Below are 26,385 nucleotides of genomic sequence, written 5' to 3'. Positions count from 1 at the left end.
GCACAGAAATTTGGGAGAAGACTAGAAGTCATAAATGAAAATGTTAAATATTCACCTTTGAATCACACACAGAAACATGGTTTGGACTACCTGTATGTAACAGAGCTCAGGGCTTAGCTTATGTATTGCCTTATATGGTTAGTTGTTGGGAAGGCTTAGGCGCGTGCGGTAATCCCAAGGGTAGGGTGCGGCGTATCTAAGAATTGTTGATATGCAACATTTAAGGTGGTTTGGTAAAATTTATAACCGACCGCATCAAGCTTGTTTGTTCGCTTCGTTTATAATGTTGCTTATACTTAATTACCATGAAACTTTCATCAAATATTGAAGTTTACGATAATTAATTTTGTTTGAAATAACATTAAATAAATCAGTTATAAGAAAATATTAAAATTAAGAAGAAAAAAAAACGTGTTTCCCTCGTTTTATTTTCAAATACACAAACCATGATATATGACTTACAAAATATCAAAGTTTTATAAAAATCCGGTGCGCAGATTTTGAGAAAACATATAATGCGAACATTTTATAACCTTGATCTTACTCACTTTTCATACACAATACCATTAAAATATGTGGAACCAAGTAACGTAGTTTCAAAGTACACAGAAACGTCCATCGACTTTATAGTTATGAACTGTAAACGTTTGGTTGAAAATAATGTTTTAGTAGCTGAGTAATAATTTTTTTACGTAGAGTTTTTCTTGCAAAATTATGACCAAAATTTGGAAATCCTGTAATAGTTTATATAGGACGTACAAATTCTATGCGCAAAAGATGGGTTTTATTGATTGCCTCTAACATTTAAGACCCGTCAAGTTAGGTGCATCTTGGTTTGCTTTTCTAATGCTTCATAGCGTTTCCCACAAGCTACCTGACGATATGTTAATTCTTACAATGAACATTCATGCGTGTCAAGAAAGAATTTCTTGCCATCGCACAAGAGACCATATATTTGTGTGTCTACTACGACGATTGTCATCGTTTTCCCCCAAAGTAACATGGTAAGTAACAATAGAATACTTTCGTAACCAATCAACGGTTGAGAATACCAATTCGTGAATATTTCATATTTTAAAAAAATTAGAAGAAATGAGTCGATAGATGAACCATCGACTTTTTATAAATATTTTGTAAAAGGCAAGGTCATCCGGTCCAAACTGAACTGGGACCCACTTTTATTGATTTCGTTTGTAGGACTGTTAAATACCCCTACCCCTCCCCCTCAGAGATCTGTAGTCTGTTAATTAAATACTCGACATTGGGTATCTGTAGTGACTATTCCTATTCACAAATACGTTGAATAGCATATATGAAAGAAGACGATACATTCATTACTGAAGGTTTAACTTTATTTTAGTATAGGTATATTTTAGGATAAAAACCAGAATTTCACATCCAGAGTTGGCTGGTAAAGGGTAACCCTACCCCTACTCACTAAGTGGAGTCTCGTAAGATGATAATCGTTTTACTGACCCTATCTCTTATTCGACAAATAAACGGCATGATATAATACGATAAATAAATGACAACAGTCTGGTTTACACCCAAGCAGATAGAGTGTAAACAATATAACCGTGAAACTTTAGTACTACTAAATAGCACAATTTCATGTGAAATTCCATTGTTTTCTATTGTTTAATTAGCACTATTTTGTACTATTTAGTAATTAGTGTTTCACGGATTAGTTGTTTGCACTGTATACTGGCATTATTAGTAGAGTGGCTTATTTAAATGATACACTTATAACGGAGCTCCCGCGTAGCACCATACTTGGCCGACGTCACTTCCGTCCGTACGGCCTCCGTGTACACAACACAGGAATCCCACTTGATGTCAAAGCAAAACTACTTGGTAATGCGGCTCACAAAGGCACAGAAAAAAATAGCTTGAGGACAAATTATAGACCAACAGCAAATAAAAACAACTTCCATTTAGTCAAAAATGCATCAAGAAGTGTTCTTCAAGAATTCAAGTGTGTTTTTTTAGCAAACAATGCTTATATTATTTCTTAAGACAAGCATTTTTTTCGACGAATCGACAATTAAAAGACTTTCTCAGTGAGCTCTCAAAACTTTTAATATTTCTATCGATAAGCTTAATTCATTTTAATGCTGGATGAAATATAACACGAAGAGCATATTAAAACAAATATTCGTCCTTTCTTTAACATTGTAAATCATTAACAATTCAGTTGTTTTTAACCAACTATCGTATGTTTTTCGTTCTAGAAAAATGCAGCTTTGTTTGTCTCCTATCGCGGGTTCCATCGGCAAAACAAAGCTGAAGACTTTCATTCAATAATTTTATATATCTTTCTATAGATAATTTATTTATATATTGCCAATGAAATGTAAAATTTAACACCAGATATTCAACTGTTTATTAATCTGTTCGAGCTGAAATGAGCTTAAATTTGTGTTGTTTAGAGATGTTATTGTATAAAGACCTTGTTTTTCACTTTAAGAAGTAAGCTTTTTTTTTTCTGCAAACCTTAACCAGTTTTCAAGTCTGTTTTATAGTCTTCATTTGGTCCTAAAAGAATCGGGAATCTCCAAAATTTCGATTTCAATGAAAGATGTCCAAGGTAAATGTCATTAAAACTGATATCGTGTTGGATTATCTGTAGTTATCTTTGGTTTTTTTTTTAAGTAAAAGAGATTCAAAGCCTAAAAATGTCGGCCATGGAAAACTTTGTCGAAGAATCTTCGAAGAACAAAACTAGCACCAGGGAATGGGGGTGAGTTGTGTACAAAATTCCTAAGTTATATAGTGCATTTCGATTCCATTTCAATAGGATACGTTATCTTCATCTCGAATAAAAATAATTGAAGATTTTTTCCCGATCTTATTTTTACCTTTCAGATTCATTCAATTTGGGTTTCCTGGCTCCCTAATTTCGTATCGGGAGCTCCGCTTTTAGGCAGTGCCTAAATATATATCAAACTTTGTCACTTCGATGTACACCGCAATAGTCGTCTGGAAACACCTTCAAAACATGTCAAGTGATACCTCTCTTAATAATATTAATTCTTGCGGCTTTCAAATTGGAGAAATTCCAATTTCTGGACAAAAATGTGAATGAATTAAAAAAATATATATTTACATTTAGCCTGTCCATAAGACACAGATTATCCTACTTTAGACAAGGTCACTATTCTAAATGCTAAGAATAATAGCGAGTATTTACATAATAATAGATATCCCATCATGCATTGCTCAAAATATATATAAGTGATCACTCTCTTTTGTGTCACTCGCATCTACGACGCCAAACACCTGGTTCTGACCTCCCCACCCCCACCCCCCACCCTACATGATGCGTTGCAAAACGTTTCCCCACACGCGAGTGTACCGCTGTCCACTCCTGTGATTGAACAGCTGCCCACTTTCATGCATTTCCATATCTAAATATGTATACAAAATTGGAAACATTTTGTTTGTCATGAATTGGGGATTCTTAGGAGTTAACAGTTTTTCTACAGCACATCTGAATCGCGCGCACTTTTATTTTTTCCAATATTCGATTTTTCTCGATATTCTTGCGTTGAAGACTTTGATTTTAATAAAATATACATTAGTACAAACTTCAAACCAAGAGCAACAACTGGTATAAATTCTAAAATGATCCAGCAAACAGAACATTGTCAACGCGACGATTGAAAAAGTTCTGTTTGGTGATCACGAAACTGTATCGAAACACCTTAAAAGCCGTTTGTAGACAGGGCGTTTATGCCACACTCATTAGGGTCATCGAATAACTCAATCTGGAGCTCCAATTCCAGTTCCGGGTTCCAGATTTGGGCGTACGTAATTAGCAACACGTTTCAAAAGCATGCAAATTCGCACGGCTCGCTTTAAAACCAAAATGATTCATTTAAAGCATAAATACAGGCTAATATTTGCTCAAAACCTCTCTCACACATTTTTTCTTATGCTTTACATTTTATAATTTTATCATTTATCAATATATTTTAATGAATAGCCATTTTTTGAAGAAAAATTAAAGGAGATCATAACGCTTCAAACGGCAAATATCAAACCCTAGAATATGCGTAGCAAATTATTTATTTTTCTTCTTAAATCAAATAGAACCTTAAAAAGAATATTATTATGTACCTCATGTTCCTTTGTGAGTAGACTTTGAAGCCAAAACAGTTAATATAATTACATAAGAATAGGTTATAAGACTATATTGTCAAGTTCAAGAGAATAACGGGTCATGCTGAATGAATTTAGTTTTATGCTGAATGAATTTAGTTTTATGCTTTCGCTTATCGTATCAATTCTGACTTTTGAAACCCTGTTCTCCTCATCGATCTTCGCTTGTTCGTGCAGAAAATACTGTTCGAGTAGATGAATCATGAATAGTTAACCAAAACCAACATTTTCCCATGAAGTTTATTAAAATTCTTAGAAATAATCGCTTCGAAATCCCCGCTATCTTCTAAAAGCCTGGTTTACCAAATTGATAAATTAATATTTCTAGTTCGGCTGTCCTGAATTACGGCAGTCAATGAAATAGAGCATGCGTAGACATAAACCTCTGCCACATGATCTGCTAGCTCCGCCCTCTCATAATCACTCGACAACATAGTGACATTGTTTGACAGCTGGTACATGATAATTGATTGGACTATAGACGGGAACTCAATAGCAGATACCCGCGAAGGTCTCTTGGGTAAGTTCCTGAAGACCCCTGGGTAACTATTGCGCAACTTCGTCATTTTGTCCAGGAGAAAAATACAAAAAGGCATTTTACCACTGTGATACCACAAGTATCCCAGTAAATAGCTAAGCAATCTCATACTCAGAGCCTGAGTTTCTTGTGGCCTGCAGCAAGCAAGAAGAAACACAGGCTCTGAGTGCGAGATTGTTCTAGAAGACACACGCCTTGAGCATGCGCATATAGTTTCATCTGTTAATGACGTCATGTTTTTGTCGACTTCAAAATCAAAGTCGGCGCGAACACCAAGACCATGAAGATGTAAGAAGCTTTAGCTGTCGTTTGGTCAACATTCCTTTTGTCTTTTATTAGCTAGTGACAACTCAAGGTAAGTTTGGGAAAACTCACAGATATATTTATTAGTTCCTGCTTAGTTTTGAGCTTTCGAGAAAGTTTGCGTTTAAGAATACTTGAACTGAATCATCTTTACGAAGGAATCAAGGTTGACGAAATATGTACGTTCTGGATAATATTTATTGGGTTTCTGGGTTCATTGTGTTGTAACTGTGTGAAGCTTATACTCTTATACGAGTAAAAAGTTTATCAAATTGAGCTGATCCTCGCAGTATATAGTCAAGTAACTTCAATATGCAGCTGCAAATGCAGTAAACTGAAGTTGTAGCAGGTAAAACGTTAGTAGTGAGAGAGAGGGTAAGGACTTGTGTAGCTTCTCAAGAACGTTACTATTAACAAGAATCATCTAATTTATTGGAAAGTTTAGGTTAAAGTAGAAAAGAATGATGCGAAAAAAAGTTGGAAAAAGTTTTTAGTGATTCCCACTGACGTGAAGTGCAATGACGCCAAAGTTTGTTTATATCAACGAGTACCATCAGGATAACTTCCCTTAAGTTCAGTGTTAGATAACCAGCTAGAAATATCAAAACATGTCAAGTGAGACCTCTCTTGTTAATATTAGTTCTTAGGCTTTGATATTAGAGAAATTCTAATTTCTGGAGAAAAATGTGAAGGAATTGAAAAAATATATATTTACATTGTATAAGACACACGCCTTGAGCATGCGCAAATCGTTTCACCTGTTAATGACGTATTGTTTTTGCGACGCACCAGGGGAACGGGGAACCTCCTTCAAAACGAAAGTCGAAAGCGAAAGATAAAAAAATTAGCTCTCGTTTGGTCAACATTTCTTTTGTCGTTTAGCTAGTGAAAACTCAAGTTAAGTTATATTTCTTATAATTCCTGCTTATTTAGTTCGAGAAAGCTTGCTATTATAATACTTGAACTGAGTCATCCTTGCCAGGGAATCACGTTCTGGATAAATATATTTGCAAGGCTTTTGGGTTCGTCTATTGTGTGGTAACTGTGTGAAACCTGCAATTTCTGAGGAAAAGATACTACGGCTCAATCGTTTTGTAATTAAGACCAACTTCAAATATCAAACACATACAAAAAGCAGATTGATCATGTCAGCCAATTTTTGAAAAAGAATATGAAACTTCAATTCAACCTGAATCTTTATCGCTTATTTTTATTTTTGACACGACGTTACTTTCTCGGATTTAGCTCTTAAAAGCTTCCAGGAGTTCTATGAATCGAAACCATATATACATTACGAATAATAATTTGGAATGTTGCTGTTAAATGTGGGACGATATCTAGGAATCTATGTTAGAGCATAGCCGCTGACGAACTCAGTATTTTTGGATGTATTTGAATCAAAAGAACCAAGGAAATATGCAAGAAGAAGAAACGCGGGCTCTGCGTTCTAGATTGGTCTATAAGACACACGCCTCGAGTATGCGCACTAGCGTTTCACCTGTTAATGACGGCATATTTTTGTCAACACTGAAGGGAACGGGGAACACCCTTCAAAATCAAAGTCGACGCGAACACCAAGACCATGGAGATGTAAGAAGCTTTAGCTGGCGTTTGTTCAACATTCCTTTTGTCTTTTATTAGGTAGTGACAACTGAAGGTAAGTTTGGGAAAACTCACAGATATAATTATTAGTTCCTGCTTAGTTTTGAGCGTTCGAGAAAGTTTGCGTTTAAGAATACTTGAATTGAATCATCCTTACGAAGGAATCAAGGTTGACGAAATATGTACGTTCTGGATAATATTTATTGGTTTTTTGGGTTCATTGTGTTGCAACTGTGTGAATCTTATACTCTTATACGAGTAAAACGTTTATCAAATTGAGCTGATCCTCGCAGAATATCAGGTAACTTCAATATGCAGCTGCAAATGCAGTAAACTGAAGTTGTAGCAGTAAAACGTTAGTAGTGAGAGAGAGGGTAAGGACTTGTGTAGCTTCTCAGTAACGTTATTATTAACAAACAACATTTAATTTATTGGAAAGTTTAGGTCAAAGTAGAAAAGAATGATGCGAAAAAAAGTTGGAAAAAGTTTTTAGTGATTCCCACTGACATAAAGTGCAATGACGCCAAAGTTTGTTATATCAACGAGTACCACCAGGATAACTTCCCTTAAGTTCAGTGTTAGATAACCAGCTAGAAATATCAAAACATGTCAAGTGAGACCTCTCTTGATAATATTAGTTCTTCGGCTTTGATATTAGAGAAATTCTAATTTCTGGAGAAAAATATGGATGAATTAAGAATATATATATTTACATTCTATAAGACACAGATTGGGCATGCGCAAATCGTTTCACCTGTTTATGACGGATTGTTTTTGCGACGCAGCAGGGGAACGGGGAACCTCCTTCAAAAAGTTAACAAAAACTATAGCTCTCGTTTGGTCAACATTTCATTTGTCTTTTATAGCTAGAAACGACTCAAGTTATATTTCTCATAATTCCTGCTTATTAAGTTCGAAAGTTCGAGAAAGCTTGCTATTTGTAATACTTGAAGTGAATCATCCTTGCGAGGAAATCACGTTCTGGAGAATATTTATGGGGCTTATTTTGGGTTCATTGTGTGGTAACTGATTGAATCTTACATTCTCTGGGGAAAATATACTTCGGCTTATTTTGCTCAAATTTTTCGTACTCAATGCTAGCTTTAGATATTAAACAAAAAACTTTTGCAAAGTTTCACTTTGCTTAACTGTTTGCCCGTAGTATTTGCGCCTCTGTGTACTTTGTTGTAAAAACAAACTCGATATTGATTATATATTCATGAAGATTCCGTTTTTTTGCGGACATTGTGTGGGACGGAGTTTAAAATCGTCTATTAAATTTCCTGACAGTATAATAGCTTGAGTCTAAATGTACATATTTGTTTAACCAGATTGGTTAATGAAGAATTTCTTCAACAGTTTCAACCTTATATTCGCTAACTTGACTCCAACTGTCTAAGATTTCCCTATAAAATTCAGGAAATTTTTGGACTTTTACCCGAGATAAGTCAAAATTTTCTCTTAGGACTTGCAGTCCACCAATGGATTCAAAATATTTTTTCGCAAAGCACTTCCAGTATATGTTTTTTTATCATCCAACAGTTTTAGTACCCATTCTACACGGTTCGTTTTAATCATAGTTTCTAAATCGGGCAATCTCAGTCGTCCTTGAAGAAAATCTCCAATTAGAGTTGTGTGCTTGATTTTTGGTTTCCTACCGTTCCATATAAAATTGGTTATTCGAATGTTAAAAAGTGCAATATTTTCAAATCAAAAATAGATGTCGTTCATCTTCGTGACCAATGCATGAATTATGTGGTTTTTTTTTAAATATATAAGTTCAGTGGTCTCGGAGGAGTTCTTGGACGACACTTTAGTTCTTAGTAAAATATATAATAGTATGATATGTACACTAAAAATCTAAACTACATATATATAAAATTGAAGATATAACTAGAAATTTTCAAATCAAATTAACTATCTACAAACCTATTTTATACTTAAAAGCGAAACGGAGCACCATACTTAAGAAAAAATGGTAAACCATCGAGTTGATTTTTCATGGCTTGGCTGACGTCACTTCCGTCCGTCCGTCCGTCCGTCCGTGTACACAACACAGGAATCCCGCTTGATGTCAAAGCAAAACCACTCACAAATGCGGCTCTCAAATGCACAAAAAATAAAATCGCTCTTGGACATGTTATAGACCAAAAACAATTAAAAAAATACTTTCATGTAGTCAAAGATGGATCAAAAAGTGTTCTTCAAGAAATCAGGTGTGTTTTTTTAGCAAACGATCGTACATATATATTTTTTTGTGACAAGCATTTTTCTCGTCGAATCGACGAATCAAAGACTAATCAAAGACAAATCAAAGATAGATAAGCTTAATTTATTTTAATGTTGGAGGAAATATAACACGGAGAGCATATTACGACAAGAAATATTCGTCCTTTATTTAGCTTTGTAAATCTTAACAATTCGGTTATTTTTAAATAACTATCGTATGTTTTTTGTTCAAAAAAAAAAAAAAAAAAAAAAATGCAGCTTTGCTCGCCTCCTATCCGCGGTGTCCCATCGGCAAAACAAAGAAGACTTTCATTCAATAATTTTATATCTTTCTACCAATTATTTACTTATTTTTGAATGAAATATAAATTTTTACAAATATTCAACTGTTTATTAAGCTGTTCGAGCAAGTATGATTATAAAAATGAGCTTATAAATTTGTGTTGTTGAGAGATGTTATTTTATAAAGACCTAGACTTTCACTTTAAAAAGCTAAAAAATATTCAAAAACATTTACAAACGCCAATTTACTGCCAAAGAAAAGAGCCATTTTGTATTTTGCATTGCCTTTTGCATTATTTTCTATTTTGTCTCAGTTGTTCTTGTTAAGTTTAAATGAATGTAAGCTTTGTTTTTGGAAAACTGTAAAAGACCTATTAAGTAAACCTTATTTTTTGCTCACCTTAACCGCCAGTTTTCAAGTCTGTTTTTCAGTCTTGATTTGTCCTAAATCTCCAGATTTTCGATTTCCATGAAAGGCATTCGAGGTAAATTTCACTAAACTTGATATTGTATTGGATTATCTGTAGTTATCTTTCGTTTTTTTTTTTAAGTAAAAGCGATCCAAAGCCTAATTAAACTGTCGGCCTTGGAAAACTTTTTGTCGAAGAATCTTCCAAGAACAAAACTAGCCCCTGGGGGTGGTGGTGAGTTGTGTACAAAATTCCTAAGTGGGAGAGTATACTCGCGCAAAAAAAAAACAACAAAAAAACAAAAACAAAACAAAAACAAAAACAAAAAAACAAACAAAGAACAAAAAACGAAAAACAATGTAGGGCATTTCGATTCGATTTCACTGCATGGTTTTTATTATGGGAGAAATTATTTTCATTTTGAATAAGAAATAATTGAAAGTTTTTTTTCCCGGTCTTATTTTTACCTTTCACATCAGAAAAAATCTGTTAACATCAGCTACGATTTCAAGCTCACGCCCCCTCATGTAAGCCCATACAAATTATGTGTCAAAAACAAGGTTTGTGGATCTTTTCTCAAAATAATGACCATCTAGTCAAAAAACAGAAGTGGATTCAGTTAATTCAACTATTCACGGACTGTATCGTATGGTTTAGATTGAATTCTATTGAAAAAAAAATTTTTTTTTTAAATGAAAAAATGAAAAAATGCATGACATAACCGGAGTCAAGCTAGAAAATCGTCTCTCCTTGATATAAAACAGATTTGAAAACCCCGGGCTTTCCTGAACATTTTGGTATAATTCTTAGGAATTTGTTAAAGTTTAGAACCGTATTTTTGCTGATTTTATAAGCTCATACTATCTGTTGGCCTATACATTCACCTCTTATGGTTTCTTAGGCTTCGTAGCCTCGAAAATACGCTAGCGAAAGAACAGAAGATGTACGGGTCATTTAGGATGTTTTATCACGCAGTTTACTTGTGCTATATAACTTTACTTTTAAGAACAACCTTTTGCTTTGGAAAGAGAGGAAAAAGACCGAAAAGAGCAAATATTCCAAATGTAAGGGCAATTTTTTCCAATGTTCATTCACATTCGAGAGCTCCGCTTTTAGGCAGTGCCTAAATATATATATATTATGTATGCAGATGATACCACACTATACACTCAAGGACCCAACAAAGACATTGCAATAAGTAAAATGAACACTATATTACAAAGAATGTATCTCTGTTGCCTCAACAACCGGATGACTGCGCACCCTGTAAAATGCGGGTGCATTCTTCTCCAGAGATCATCTTCCATTGGACCAACGGCACCTATAGTATTCGGCACATGCACATCAATAATCATAAAACAAGTTGGGCACACAAGATGCTTGGGAAATGGTTGTAAAAATAGTCATGACTCTCCTATTATGTCAAAAGAGAAGAACTTCCGTCAAAACAAATATTCGTTTGTAAAGAGATTCGTCTCTACTGATTTGTAAATGTAGCTAATCTGCATTTTACTGCAATTTTCATAAACATGCGAATCCTGCGTCCGCGAGCTGCACGCTAAAATTTGGTTTTCTGTATGAAATAAGCGATAAAGATTCAGGTTGAATTGAAGTTTCATATTCTTTTTTCGAAATGTGGCTGACATATTTAATATGCTTTTTGTATAAGAAGAGATATCTAGCTAAAAACTATACAGGTGTAGTGAGTGTACTGCGCATGCGCCGGGGGCAGTCAAGGTTAAGCTAAGTGTGTTTGGACGGGTGAGTTTGGTTCGGTCGCTTTGCACCGTGTTGTGGTTCAAATAAAGCTTGTAAACAGTAAACTGGCGGTTAAGTCTTTTATTACACAAGAAATTATTAGAAGTTCAAGAAGATGTTAAAGGTATGAAAACAGGAAAACTCTGAAATTAGAAAGAAAGGAATATGAAGAGATTAAGAGTGCTGTACAAGCCAGTAACACTATTGATGAGTTAACGAGAGAAAATGCTCAACTCAACGCCATGTGCAAAGAACAACAAGACGAGCTGGTTACACTCAAAGTTAGAATGAATAAACTGGATGAAGTGCAAGATGATTTAAATCAATATCAGAGAAAATATAATCTCGAAATCCATGGCATTCCGTAACAAGAAGAAGAAGATCTTGATGCATTAGTGGAGGAGCTAGCCAAAGCCATTGGAGTAGACGATCTCGAAGAAAACGACATTTATATTGTTCACAGACCTCCCTCTAAAATATCTCCAAGACCAATCATAGTGAAATTTAAAAACTATGAGGATAAGAAGAATCTCTACGAAGCCAGATGGAAACTTAGGAATTATAAAAACGATTCTGATGGAGGGAAATTAAAAGGAGCAAATAAAGTTTATATTAATGAAAGCCTAACAAGTCAAAGGAGAAAATTGTTCGCAGAAGTACGTAAACGAGCAAAACAAAATAAGTGACACAGTACATGGACCCAGAGGAGGGTGATCAAGTGGCACGTGACCTAATCGACCAATCACAATCCCGCTCACGGGCAACGAAAAAATTCACAAGAATTTCATAGTCGTCGTCAAAAATCATTATCATCAGCCCTGAGCAAAAGTTATAATGTAGCGTTTTATTATTAACTCTTGGCTTTTGTCACATCCTGACTTTCAAATAATTTCCAATTTGTTATACATATATATATATATATATATATATATATATATATATATAATTTTATTTCTATGAATATTTTGATACAGTACCCGTAATTTTCATGCTAAAATTTGCTTCAAAATACCAATCAAGCGAATGAATACTCTTGCTAGATATGCTGTAAGTTTGCTTATCATCGTACTACAAACAACATTTTTCGAAACTCTTTGAATATGAGAGACAAAACATTTTTAAAACCAACGATAAATCTGTTCAGTATGCTAATGATCTGATGTAGCATCAGCTTGCAAACAGGTCTCGCGATTGGTTTGTAGTTCCTAGAATTATTATAGAAAGTGACCTGTACGTCTGGCGACGAATAATTTTGGTGGATTTCAGGAGCTCCAATTGGCGGCATCGTTGCTAATCTATTAATAATACTTACGCATAAATTCGGCTGATTTCTTCGAACCTGACACTGAATCTCGGCGACTACAACTGGCCACATCGTTTATTTTCAGACTCAACATTCGAAGCAAGCATTTCAAGGTAACTTTGTGCTTCTAGTTCCTAATATATTTCAATAAACCTGATGGGTATCATATTCGATAAAATTCATTCATTTGCTAAACGCTTTTCGTTTTTTTTTGTTCGTTTGCCGTGCAATAAACACTAACAGCAAATTAGAAGTATCCAGGTTAGTTGATATTCACTACTATGATTTTGTACAAAATAACTAGAAATAGACAATATTGAGTTTTGTCTTCTGCACACTAGACTACTATGGAATTGGAAAACATTTTAAAAACTTTTTTGGAAGCGAAACGTTGCCTTGAATACCCTGCTATGGAATTAAAAATCGACATTTTTGAAAGCTATTTTTAGGAGAGAAACTTTTCAAAATACTTTGTTAATTGATAGTTAAAACCTTTTTTCAGTATGTTTTTCGTTTATAAATCGATTAATATATATATTTAGGCACTGCCTAAAAGCGGAGCTCCCGATACGGATGTCACAGGGAGAACAATTGGAATGAAACTGAAAAGTAAAAATAAGATCGGGAAAAAAATCTTCAATTATTTTTTATTCGAGATGAAGATAATTTCTCCCATGACAAAAGCCATGCAGTGAAATCGAATCGAAATGCACTACATTGTTTTGTTTTGTTTTTTTGCGCGAGTATACTCTCCTACTTAGGAATTTTGTACACAACTCACCACCACCCCAGGGGCTAGTTTTGTTCTTGGAAGATTCTTCGACAAAGTTTTCCAAGGCCGACAGTTTAATTAGGCTTTGAATCTCTTTTACTTGAAAAAAAAAAACGAATGATAACTACAGATAATCCAATACAATATCAAGTTTAGTGAAATTTACCTCAGATGTCTTTCACTGAAATCGAAAATCTGGAGATTTAGGACGAAATCAAGACTAAAAAACAGACTTGAAAACTGGTTAAGGTGAGCAGAAAATAAGCTTACTTTAATTACGTCTTTTACAGAACGAGACGAAGTTTACATTCAGATAAACTTGACAAGAACAACTGAGACAAAATAGAAAATAATGCAAAAGACAATGCAAAATACAAAATGACGGATATCTTTGTCAGTAAATTGGCGTTTGTTTTTGAATATTGTTTAGCCTTTTAAAGTGAAAGTCTAGTAGGTCTCATTTTATAATCATACTTGCTCTAACAGCTTAATAAGCAGTTTAATATTTGGTGAAAATTTATATCTCATATCCAATAATAAAATAGATTATCTGTAGAAAGATATAAAATTATTGAATGAAAGTCTTCAGTGTTTTGCCCATGGGACCCCGCGATAGGAGGCAAACAAAGCTGCATATTTCTTGAACGAAAAACATACGATAGTTGAATAAAAACAAACGAATTGTTTACAAAGATTTACAATGTTAAATAAAGGACGAATATTTGTTGTAATATGCTCTTCGTGTTATATGTCATCCAGCATTAAAATAAATTAAGCTTATCTATAGAAATATTAAAAGTTTTGAGAGAAAGTATTTGATTTGTCGAATCGTCGAGAAAAATGCTGGTCAACAAAGATAATAATATACGATTGTTTGCTAAAAAACACACACCTGAATTCTTGAAGAACACTTCTTGATCCATCTTTGACTTACTGTTTTTGGTCTATAACTTGCCCTAAAGCGATTTTTTCTGTGCATTTGAGAGCCGCATTTTTGAGTAGTTTTGCTTTGACATCAAGCGGGATTCCTGGACGTACGTACGTACGGACGGAAGCGACGTCAGCCAAGCCATGAAAAATCAACTCGATGGTTTACCAATTTTTCTTAAGTATGGTGCTCCGCTCGCGCGGGCCGAAGGAGCTCCGCTAAAATCTTCAGTCCAGACACAGTCAATTCCGTTGACAGCCAAACTATCACGGCGTATTTGCAGGAGCCGAGACACCGTTCTATGAAAGTGAAAGCGAAAGTTTTTTGCGAGTCAACTACTACAACTAGGAAAGCACGGGTGGCGTAGCGGTGAGGGCGCACGCCTCTCACTATGGCTACCCGAGTTCGAGCCCCGGGTTCGCTGTAGTATGTGAGTAGAGTTGTTTGTTGGTTTTCTCCTGTGCTTCTAGGATTTTTCTCCGGGTTCCCTCCCTCCGCAAAAATCAACTATCTAATTTCAATTCGATCTTACGAGATATCCTCAATAGGGATAACCTCTGATATCTCCTTTCGCAGAATAATGCGAATTAATTGGTATGGTTTTTTTTAGGAGTGAGAGTGACATTTTTACATGCAGCGGCGCGGGCTGCTTAAGAACGGACTACTTCGCAGCAGGCGTCGCATAATATATGCAATCAATAACAGCTTGTAAACAGGTCTCGCGATTGGTTTGTAGTTCCGATGTCCTACTTCACTATGACGTCACATCAAAACAATCTTCAACAATCTATTGTTTAAACGCAAAGGATCATGGTCGTCGGACGGGGTCAAATCAACGCAAACTAACCGAAAATTGTTCTAAATCCCGTATCATTCCAAGTAGAAGTAGTATAGCCAGCAAACGCTCAGAATATTTTTTAGTACATATTAACACATATTATATCTGAAAACCAGGCCATTTTAGATTAAACTGTTTCTCTAGGAGCAAATTTAGTTGAATTTTCTACTGATAATTGGATTTGGCGATTCTATCCCCCACATAAACTAGCAATCACGTCATAGTAAATTAGGTCAATTATTATAGGAAGTGACCTGTACGTCTGGCGACGCATAATTTTGGTGGATTTCTTGGAATAGTGAAATTCAGGAACTCCAACCAATTTTTTTAATAATTTATATAACACTATAATTATTATAATAATAATAATAATAATAATAATTATTATTATTATTGTTATTATTATTATTATTATTATTATTATTATTATCATGGAAGATTTTATTACGAAATTGTCAAGCATCCAATTTCAACAATTGCGAGCCTAGAGGCCTGGGCAATGTTGACATAAGCTTATAGATACACCAGAGTGGTTTTCATAAACCCGTGAAACAAAGTGTAATAATTAGAGTGTAAAAGATCGTAATAGTCGTGTAGAGACAATAAAAAACAAAAGAGACAAAGTGTAATAGTGCTTAAATACGCTAAAGTGTGTTTCACGGGTTTATGAAAAGCACTCTAACACAGGATATAAAAGCTAATAAAAATTTACAAATTAGTTTAATTTGTATGGCCCTGTTCAAAGCCGAAGAGCCGCCCCCCGCGCGCACGCGTCCCCAGCCCGAATTCCTGAACCTCCCCTGTACAATTAGGACAAGAGGTTTAAATTGAAATTAAAGGTTTAAAATTAAATTATTATCATCATTATTATTATTATTATTATCATCATTATTATCATTATTATTATTATACAATATTAGGGGACTCGTACCCAGTCCTTCACGACTTAAAATCTGGAAATAGCTTCCAATTCAAAAATTACAGATAAATTATTCGCCTTAAACATAACTACACACACTCCATGTACTATTCTAAGTCATTTGAATATACTTAATTATGCATGCGATTCACTCACATGTCCCATGGTGATTAAGCTTATTATATTAACCACTCCTTACATAAATTCTCGGCGGAAAGAAGCTGACAGGAAGCAAATCTTTATTTCTTATTCAAATAACACAGATCGTGCGGCTCTTTGAGAAGTTGGTCTAGAGTACTTATGGGTGATCAAGAACCGGCGGCACCGCAGCAGGAAGCTGTAAGACAAGAAGAGGAACACAACATCGCAGTTCAATGTCCAGTGACGGTTCAACAGCCAGGCGACGCTCAGCTTTCAAACCCAGGGCAGAACCAAGCTGCCGCTACGGTATGTCTAGTCCCGCTTCTCTTTATTTTTTCGTAAATGTCAACTCCCCGACTTCTCGTGGATAATGTAGTAGTAATGTAGCAAGGACCGCGCGCAGAACACCCTGAAAAGTGGGAGGGGTGGGGGGCTAGGTTTTGAAAACATAAGAGATTAGTCAGAAAAAAGGGAGGTTAAGAATCGAATATATAAGAGAATAGTACGGAAAAAAGGAAAATGTCTCCGCGGTGGCTGTGTAGTTTGTCAATTTGCTTACAAATCGGTCAAATTTCTTTCGTTATGTATTTATTTTTTCCGTAGCTTTTGGTGGTTATTCAGGTTTTTGTCGTTTGTATTTTTATAAGCTAACGATTTGTTAGACTTTTGCAAAGTGTTTTTTACTTATTCTTCTACCTATCGGCGTAGGTACTAAATTTATTATAGGCTTTTTCTATTTCGGCAATCTTTTTATTTTGGCGGTTTATTTTCGACAAATATTTTGCCTGTCACTGGGGATGTCTATTTCAATAGCCAAACTATCACGGCGTATTTGCAGGAGCCGAGAAAGCGAAAGCAAAAGTTTTTTGTGAGTCAACTACTACAACTAGGAAAGCACGGGTGGTGTAGCGGGGAGAGCGCGCCGCGGGTTCGGTGTAGTGTGTAAAATATTCAAGTATCCAATTTCAACTTGCGAGCCTAGAGGCCTGGGCAATGTTGACATAAACTTATAAATACACTATAACACAGGATATAAAATCTAATAAAAATTTACAAATTAGTTCAACTTGTATGGCCCTGTTCAAAGCCGAAGAGGCGCCCCCCTCGCGCACGCGTCCCGACCCCAAATTCCTGAACCTCCCCTGTACAATTAGGACAAGAGGTTTAAATTTAAATTAAAGGTTTTTTTAAAATTAGAGTGCAAGTAATTTATCCGTGGAACACTAATTACTAAATAGTACAAAATAGTGCTAATTAAACAATAGAAAACAATGGAATTTGCAAGAAATTGTGCTATCTAGTATTTCTAAAATTTTAACGGTTATATTGTTTGCACTCTAATATTATTATCATACAATATTAAGGGCTAGTACCCAGTCCCTCACGACTTGAAATCCGGAAATAGTTTTCAATTCAAAATTTACAGATAAATTATTCACCTTAAACATAACTACACACACTCCATGTGCTATTGTATTTGAACAGGACGAAATGGGTCTGTGGGAACGACTACGAGCCATGCCTGATGGAATAACGTGGGTAGTAGTAATCTTCAGTTTTATTGTTGGCCGTTTGGTCTTCTTGATCATGTACACCGTGTGGTTAATTGACTGCTTCTTCAGAGAGTTTAAAATGGGAGTGCCATGCAAAGATTTCACTCTTTACCCTGAACCAAAAATAATTTCTACAGTTTGGCTTGTAATCGTCAGCATTACATCCGTGTGTCTAATCAACTTCGTCAGGCGATTGCACGGTTGTTCAGCCTTGAAGTCAATCTTCAGACATCTTTATCGTAAAAAGTACTTCTACAAGCTGTGTTTCATTACCATGCTGGTAATTGCCTACGACTTGATAACTATTTTTGGCGGAGAAATTCAAGCGAGAACAACAGTTTTATACTGTGCGTATATACTCGAACATATCACGTCTGTTGCACTCATGCTCACATTAAACTTCGTTCCAAAGTTCGTCAAGAAGGATGTACTACAACGTAATCCGAAATATTATGGTTATAAATTAACCTTGCTACTCTACTCGATCGAGAATTATGTCCTACACGCCTTAGGAACTGTTGTATCTGCGTACAGACTGGTTTCCGTTCCTACAACTTGTAGTCCCACACCTGAAAATCAAATCAACACCGACTGTAACGATGTCCTAGCTGTTACCATGTTGTTTCTTCTTTTGCCTGTCCTCGCTCTCCGTTTCACAGTTGGAGAATTCTTTCTGACCAAGTTGTTCGAAGAAGATGTTGATGTTCTCGACCCCCCGTCGCAAGCTCCACCGAATTTTCTTACTCCGTCAGTGACTCAACCCAAAGAAGAAGAAGAAAAAAGAACAGGGACAGGGACAAAGGAGACAAACTTTGAAACGGATAATTCGTCATGCGAAATAGAAATGAAAGCCCAACCAAAAGCCACGTATGATAACCAAGCATACAACTAAGCAACCAAAGCATGGAAACAAGCAAGAAAGGAAGAAGGGAGAGATTGAAAAATCGGAAGATGAGATTTCATGTGCATAGATTTTATCTAAAATACTTTAGGTTCGTACCTTTCATGTATACATAGGTGAACAGTGATAAGGTGAACTCAGAGGTGGATGCAGGTAGTATAAAAACGCAGAAAGTATAAGATATAGAATTATTTATAGTAACTCATTCCAGTTTCATCACTCATTGATTATTGATGTTCTATTCAACATCAAGTAACTGTCTTATTTATAGTATATACTGAATAGTATTTATAGTATAGTATAATTATTTATAGTATTACTACCTTTCAATCTACTTTAAATTCTTAGCTTATTGGTATTCATACTTGGTTATGTGCTAATAAGCTCTCATTTTTGAAATATAAAAACATCAAAATTTGTTATCGGTTTTCCATCCTTCACAGCGTAAACTGTATAACATATTAATTACTGATCTTATCAAAATCCATTGTTATTAATATTATTTTTTATTAATTAGTTTAATATTAATAATTATTAAAAATTAATATACACGAGTAATGTTTTGAAAGTTCTTGTAATTGCACGAGCCTTTAGGCGAGTGCAATTAAAGAACTATCAAAACATTGCGAGTGTCTATTGATTCCAAATTGCACGAGACGATCGTGCGATTTTTTGTTTATAGTTCACTAACATTTTTTGTTTATAGTTCAAAATTTCAGTAAAAAATGCGAAGCGACGCCGTTCATCTTTGTCTATTTGGCGGCCGATTTTCATTCCATCGCGCAACTGAAATGCATAAAATAGATTAGTTCTTACGGCTTTTTAAAAATTAAAAAAATTTTATTTATGTTTTTTAAGTACAAAATGATAGAAAATAATTGTTTTGACATTGTTTTGGCCGTGTTGTCATAGCGACTTAATTCGGTTTGCTACGGAGTACAATTAACGCTATAATTGTACTCCTCTCGACCAATCAGTCGAGTAATTTTGTTGAGTGTACTATAATCTATTAAATACTATCACTGGAGCAAATTAGTGCAAACAACAATAGCAGCGCATCTTGCTGTCTTTGTTTCTTTGTTTTGCTCATGCCTCAGTGAATTCTTAGTTTATAACTAAATAGTTAATAGAGTACAAACACTATAAGTGTGTAACATAAATACCACTAAATACTGCTAAATAATGCTAATCCTATTGTTTTCTATTGTTTATTTGGCACTATTTACTACTAAATAGTGCAAATTGTTGCACACTTTTAGTGTTTGTACTCTAATAAAATATTTATATGCGCTAAATAGTTAGTAGTAGTTTCACGGATTTACGTTGTGCACTCAAAACGAAAAGCCTTTACCTGGTGAAAATCAACAGTAAGCACCTTGACATTTGTATTGATTCATTGAATTTGTTGTCAAAAAGATAAAAAAAAGTTTAAGGATTCTCTCCAAACTTCGCTATTATGTAAATACTATTATTTCTTATCACTTTATATTATTCCTTGATCTATCCATTCTTAATTTATGGAACTTAAGGTGAATTTGATTAACCATATTAACTGACGGTTGAATATTACTGACGTAAGGAGCATCGCGCGGTCACGTTGTTGCTGGTATAGTACAAACAAAGTCAAGTACGGAACGCCGTTAAAGAAGTAACGCTCATAGGCTATTCAAACCGTTTGACCTTTGGAATGAAAACGTCTGCATTACAACAGCGAACGAAGGAACACGGACACAAGATAAGTAAACAAGTATAACGTTAATTTAATTCCAATAATCGAAAGGAAAAAAAACTATAGAAATCCAACCACATTCGGTGTCCTAGTGCCCTTGTATATATAAATATTATGGGGCTATTTGATCTTTTTATTTATGCCACTGCTTTTTCCATGTATAAATTTAATGACGATAAGCTGCTACTATCTTTATTTAATTGTTGTTTTTTTTACTAATGTTAATAGCATTCACAAATACAACACTAGAGCTGCTTCTAAGCTGTCTCTCACTATTTCCCTTAAGGCCCAAAAGTGTGGAATTCCCTTAGGAATGACATAAAAAATTAATTTAACTTTAAGAAAGTTAAAAGAATTAGAAAAAGAAAAAAAAAAAAAAAAAAAAAAAAAAGAAGAGAAAAAAAAAAGTTATTTGCATTTGTATTTACTCCAAATAAGCTATTTAATTTCATATCAGTAATCTGGCTTAAAGGCATTTTTAACTTAGTTTATATTTAATCTTTGTAAGCTATTGCCCTTATTAATGTTTACTTTAATGTTTATCTAATTAATTCATTGTAAACAATTCAAAGAAAAATAAAGCTGTTGCACACGGACCTCTCTTGTCTAGCTTTGAATGAATAGGTTATTAAAGCAAAATTAACAGGTGCAACTTCTATATATTTTGACCCCCCCCCCCTCCCCCTCCAGCTTGGTATTAGTCAGTTAGTATAGTAGTATAGTAAAACCTCCTTCTTCTTGATCGTGTCAACCCTCTACTCAAATTCCAGAATGCATTCGTTGTCGGATAGTTTGGGCTTGGGCTTCCCGTCTTATTACTACATCTGCGTACGTAACCTTTTTCTTCCGAAGGATTTAGGACCGAGAAATGAAAGCTGCTAAGCAGAGTACTTGACCTCTGGTGTCGCATAATTTCGATTGATTTCTTGGAACAGTGAAATTAAGGAACTACAACTGGCGGTATCGTTTACTTTCACAGTTAACATTCAAGGTAACTTTGTGTTTCTATTGTATTATATTCCAATAAACCTGGGCACCGTATGATTAATCCAATCAAAATCATCCAGTAAACGTTGAACGTGGTTCCTTTTGCATGGAATAAACAACAGCAAACTAGAAGTACCAAGGTTTGTTGGAATGATCCTATTCTGCTCCAGTGGTTTTCACTATTTTGTACTAAATAACTGCAAATAGGCAATCTTAAGTTTTGTCTTGTGCACCCTATACTGCTTTGGAATTACGAAGCATTTTTATTCATTTATTTAATTATTTAATTAAATAATTATATATATATTCATTCATTCATTTATTAATTAATTAATTTTTTTTTGTTTTTTTGAGCGAAACATTTCCTTGTGCATCCTCCTATAACAACAATTTTTAAAAGCTTTCTTTTTTTTTGAGCGAATTGTTTCAAAAAGACTTTGTGAACTCATGGTTAAAACTTATTAATTTAATATATCCTTAATAAATCGATTGGAATCTTTAGTTAAGAATCACGGCTCTAGCTTTTCAACTATCACGGCATATTTGTATGAGCCATGATACTAGGACAGTAAACTGAAAGCGAAAGTTTGTGTGAGTCAACTCCTATAAATAGGAGCAAGATTAGTTTTCTATATCGGCTTTAATTACCCTCAGGAATGAGTTTGATGTCTATATCTAGGTTTCGTGGAAAACCCCAGAATTGATATCTTTCAGCATATTAGCGCTCGACTATTCCATTCTGTAGTCTGGACCTCACTTGACTACAAATCCTGTAAATATAATAAATATTTTCAAAAATAAGGTAAACAGAGTAAATGGAAAAAGACGTAGCTAATTCTTATTCTTTTCTTATTCTTTTCTTTTTTTTTCTTTTCTTTTTTTCTTTCTTTTTTTTTTTTTTTTTTTTTTTTTTTGTGACGACGCATTTGCGGGTCCATTTCCCACAAGTTAAAACCGGAAAAAATCGCAAAAAAAAAAACATTTCTTATTTTTTCATGATTGTGATTTTGAGGTTAAATGTCATTTGCAAAAAGCCGATTTAGCCTCTGCACATTCTCCACATGACAGAATTAACTATAAGGCCCGTTTCAGACGTCGAACTTTACATGAGCCGAACCTAAATACATCAAACGTTTGAAACGGATCTAAGTCTTTCGAGGTTTCACTGAAAAAAAATATCTGAATTAATTTCTATCTCACTTTTAATGTCACGCAATGGTTAAGAGCTCCACGCATAGAAAATAAAACCATTTGTATATACTTTCGAAAACACATGGAAGAAATTCTTTCTTTTTTTGTCACAATGCTAATCGAAAAACCGTTCAACCAATCAGAACCGTTGTTGTTATATTTTTCCGTTATCTTGCGGTTAGAGACTCATTTTTGGTTGTTCAAAACACGATAGAACATTCCATGAATATTTCCCACGAGTTTTCGATTCGCACTGTAATAGCTGTATTCTTAAAAAGATTCAAGCGGCAAATATATAAGATTTTATCAATAACTTTTAATAATCTATGATAATTTTCCCTAGCCCGAGTATGGGTTGATCTTCATCAGTAGTACTCCTCCAAGAACACTGTTCAAAACTGTCGTGATGTCATAGTTATAAATAATCGGTATCGAAAGACACTGCTCCAGTTTTCAACAAGTATATATAAATTATTTGACTCGAACATCGTGTACTATTACATTATTTTTAGGACGAAAGCTGAAGCAAATGGTGGTTCCAAAGGTACGACTGCGAACAATGAGGCATCGATGCTCAAGAAGTTTAATGTGGGGATTAATTTTCTTTATTATTGTTGGCCGATTCGTAGGCTTGTTCCTGTACACCGTGTGGTTATGTGACTGCTTCTTCAGAGAGTTTAAAATGGGAGTGCAATGCAAAAAATTTTCTCTTTACCCGAATCCGAAAATAACTTCTGCAATTTGGCTGACGATCGTCAGCTTTACATCCTTCCTTTTGATCTTCTACGTCAGTCGATTATCTGATTTTCCAGGCTTCAAATCAATCATCAGTCATCTTTTTCGTAAAAAGTACTTCTACAAGCTGTGTGTCATTACCATACTGGTAGTTATCTACGACTTGATAACTATTGTTGGCGGAGAAATTCAAGTGAAAAGAACAATTGTATATTCTACGTATATGCTCGAACATATCACGTCCGTTGCACTCATGTTTACATTAAACTTCGTTCCAAAGTTCGTCAAGAATGATGTACCCCTTTGTAGACTGAAAGTTATTGTTTATAAAATGACTTTGCTACTCTACTCGATCGAGAATTATGTCGTATACGCTCTAGGAACTATTGTAGCTGCTTACAAATTGGTTTCAGTTCCAAATTGTAGTTCCAAACAAGTTCCAGACAAGTACAACACATCACGATTGTTAACACGTTCTGAAGGAAACACCGTCTGTCACGATGCCACATCTGTTACCATGTTATTGCTTCTTTTGACTGCCCTTTCTCTCCGTCACACACTTGGAGAGTTCTTTCTGACCAAGATCTTCCAAGAGAATGCCGATGTTCTCGACACTCCTTTGCAACCAAACACTCTACAAGACGCGATGGCCACAGAAAATACTCCCTTGTTGGCTCAACAGCATTGAACTATGCTAGTTAGGATGACTACGATAAACACCTTAATTTATCATCTTAAATAAGAAATTAATTAAGAAGAGTCTGGACTATCACATTCTCTTAAGTACGACAGAATATGCCATATTTCATTCCTAACATGTCTCGTTCTGGTGTTCGTCTCATTCTCCCTCTGAGTGGCAGCCATTTTTATGACATCGGTCTATAGGATAAAGACCAAACATGTATAACATAAATATTTGATAATGGATCGAATCATTTTCATAGCTAAGAGCTTCGTGTTTTTCCCTTCAAGATATATAGGTACTAATGTAAATGTCTATTGATGTTTTTCTATGGATAAAGACTTATTGTATGGGTTTTAAGACGTAAAGAAAATACGAGACCGACGTTTCATTTTAAAAGGAGGAGAGCCTGCAGCCGAACGTGTTTCCATAACGGGTGAGCTTTATGCTTAGTACTATGAGTGTACATAGGATTGCAATCTGCTTTATATTCGAAGAGTTATTTTTTCCTTTCTTGATTGGCTAGGAATCTGAGTACAACTGATGACGCTATAGTTGCATATGAGAAAACATTATACTTTGGAACAGCAGATTCGAGAAACAAAAAACGCCATTCTTTTTTTATTTACAAAGCAGCGCTTAATTAAATAAAGATTGTTTGGGTGATTTTTTTGCTGCATAGGCATTTTGCATTAATAGCACACAAAAAATCCGTGCTTCAAAATAAAAATCAAACATTTAATGAATGATTGTTTTTTGTTTTTGACATCAAGCATATAAGATCCATGGAAAATGGATTCTATTACTTTCGTGAACCAGGAAAAAATGTTAGGATACTATTAAAACCTGTTAAACAATTCATATTTAAATGCTTCTTTATCTTGACAACACTTAAAACTGTTGAATAGAAAAATAAGTGTTTTTTTTTTCCTTCCTTTACTTAATATGTTTTTAATTTATTTTCCTCCTCTCATATTTTCATAATATTATTTATTTATTAAGTTAGGCAATTAGTTATGTAAATATTATAAACATCTTAAGTTACTAAATTATTATTTATAATCTTGGCCCGCCTAGACTAGCAATGCTAAACGCGGACCAAGATCTGTTTTCGTTCATGTAAAATCTAATAGTTTTAATAAAGTTGAAATTGAAATTGTGTTGAAAGTCATAGTTATAAATAAACCATACGACACACCTCATGATCATTGACTGACCAATCTTGATTCGCATTTGTTTTAATAAATTTAAATAAATTATTTGACTCCAGCTTATCATACATTCATTTGCTTGCAATATCACATTTGAACAGGACGAGAACACTGCGGCAATGAAGGTTCCAAGGGTACTACTACAGACAAAGAGGCAGCGATGTTCAAGACGTTTAGCCTGGGGAGTAATCTTCTGCATTATTGTGGGCTTACTTTTGCACACTTTGTGGATATGTGACTGTTTCTTCAGAGAGTCTAAGTTAGGAATAACAATGCTATTCGCAATACACTGATTACACATCGTTTCATTCAAGCACTTCAATAGTAGTTAAAAAGAATCGCCAATTTAGAATAAGAAAAAAACTTTTGCTCTCCAGTACAGGCACGTGACCTTTAACTGCAAAGGGCCTATTCTGATAAACTAGTAGAATACAAATAATACAAATATGAAAGGCAATTTATGACTAAATAGAAATTAAATACAAGTGTCCAAAAATACATATTGTTATATATTATTATTATATTAGAGTGCACGCACTAAAACCGTGAACATTAAATAGTACTAATTAGTACTATTTCATACAGAATCCTTTGTTTTCTATTGTTTAATTATCACTATTTAGTGCCAAAAATTAGTATTTGTTTCACGGATTTAGTGTGAGCACTCTAAATATGAATATATATATTTAGAAAGTTTAGTCAGCTGAATCGCCTGTATTTTTGTTCTGTGGTTTCTGGTGTCGTTTTTCGTGCAAAATCTGTATCTCTTTGTTCAATTCCTCTTCTACATCATCAAGAGTCAGGTTCTCTAAACGACCTTTAAATCTCTCGCTGACGTTTACTTGATGACGAGGCCATCCCATCTTTATATTGTACATTGTGTACTTGCCTAATATACCCCACACCAAGAGCCAATCACATCAAGGGTGGTGTGGTGGTAGTGTACTTGCCTAATATACCCCAAACCAAGAACCAATCACATCAAGGGTGGTGTGGTGGTAGTGTACTTGCCTAATATACCCCAAACCAAGAGCCATTCACATCAAGGGTGGTGTGGTGGTAGTGTACTTGCCTAATATACCCCAAATCAAGAACCAATCACATCAAGGGTGGTGTGGTGATAGTGTACTTGCCTAATATACCCCACACCAAGAACCAATCACATCAAGGGTGGTGTGGTGGTAGTGTGCTTGAGCCCCGCACCTTACTTCA

General features: G+C 34.7%; 2 protein-coding genes and 1 long non-coding RNA gene across 3 annotated transcripts in view; 2 read left to right on the top strand and 1 right to left on the bottom strand.

Annotated features, from left to right (window-relative positions):
• The window catches only part of LOC116290528 (large subunit GTPase 1 homolog), a 40,525-nt gene that overhangs the window by 1,665 nt on the left and 12,475 nt on the right, over positions 1-26,385 (bottom strand). The gene's annotated exons all lie outside the window — the stretch shown is intronic.
• LOC148911469 (uncharacterized) lies at positions 4,681-25,659 on the top strand. Its single transcript, XR_016119747.1, has 3 exons — positions 4,681-5,054; positions 21,220-21,358; positions 25,275-25,659. It is a non-coding gene; the product is annotated as an uncharacterized LOC148911469 (long non-coding RNA).
• LOC116290516 (uncharacterized) lies at positions 16,307-20,963 on the top strand. The gene is made up of 2 exons (XM_031697560.2): positions 16,307-16,490; positions 17,670-20,963. The coding sequence occupies exons 1-2, from the start codon at positions 16,344-16,346 to the stop codon at positions 18,627-18,629; spliced, it is 1,107 nt and encodes a 368-aa protein (XP_031553420.2). The 5' UTR covers positions 16,307-16,343; the 3' UTR covers positions 18,630-20,963.

The sequence above is a fragment of the Actinia tenebrosa genome, unplaced genomic scaffold (genome assembly GCF_029948245.1).
Source record: "Actinia tenebrosa isolate PJP-AT-01 unplaced genomic scaffold, QUT_ActTen_1.0 PGA_scaffold14__42_contigs__length_11649687, whole genome shotgun sequence".
Taxonomy (NCBI): domain Eukaryota; kingdom Metazoa; phylum Cnidaria; class Anthozoa; order Actiniaria; family Actiniidae; genus Actinia; species Actinia tenebrosa.
This window is presented reverse-complemented; position numbering and strand designations above follow the sequence as displayed.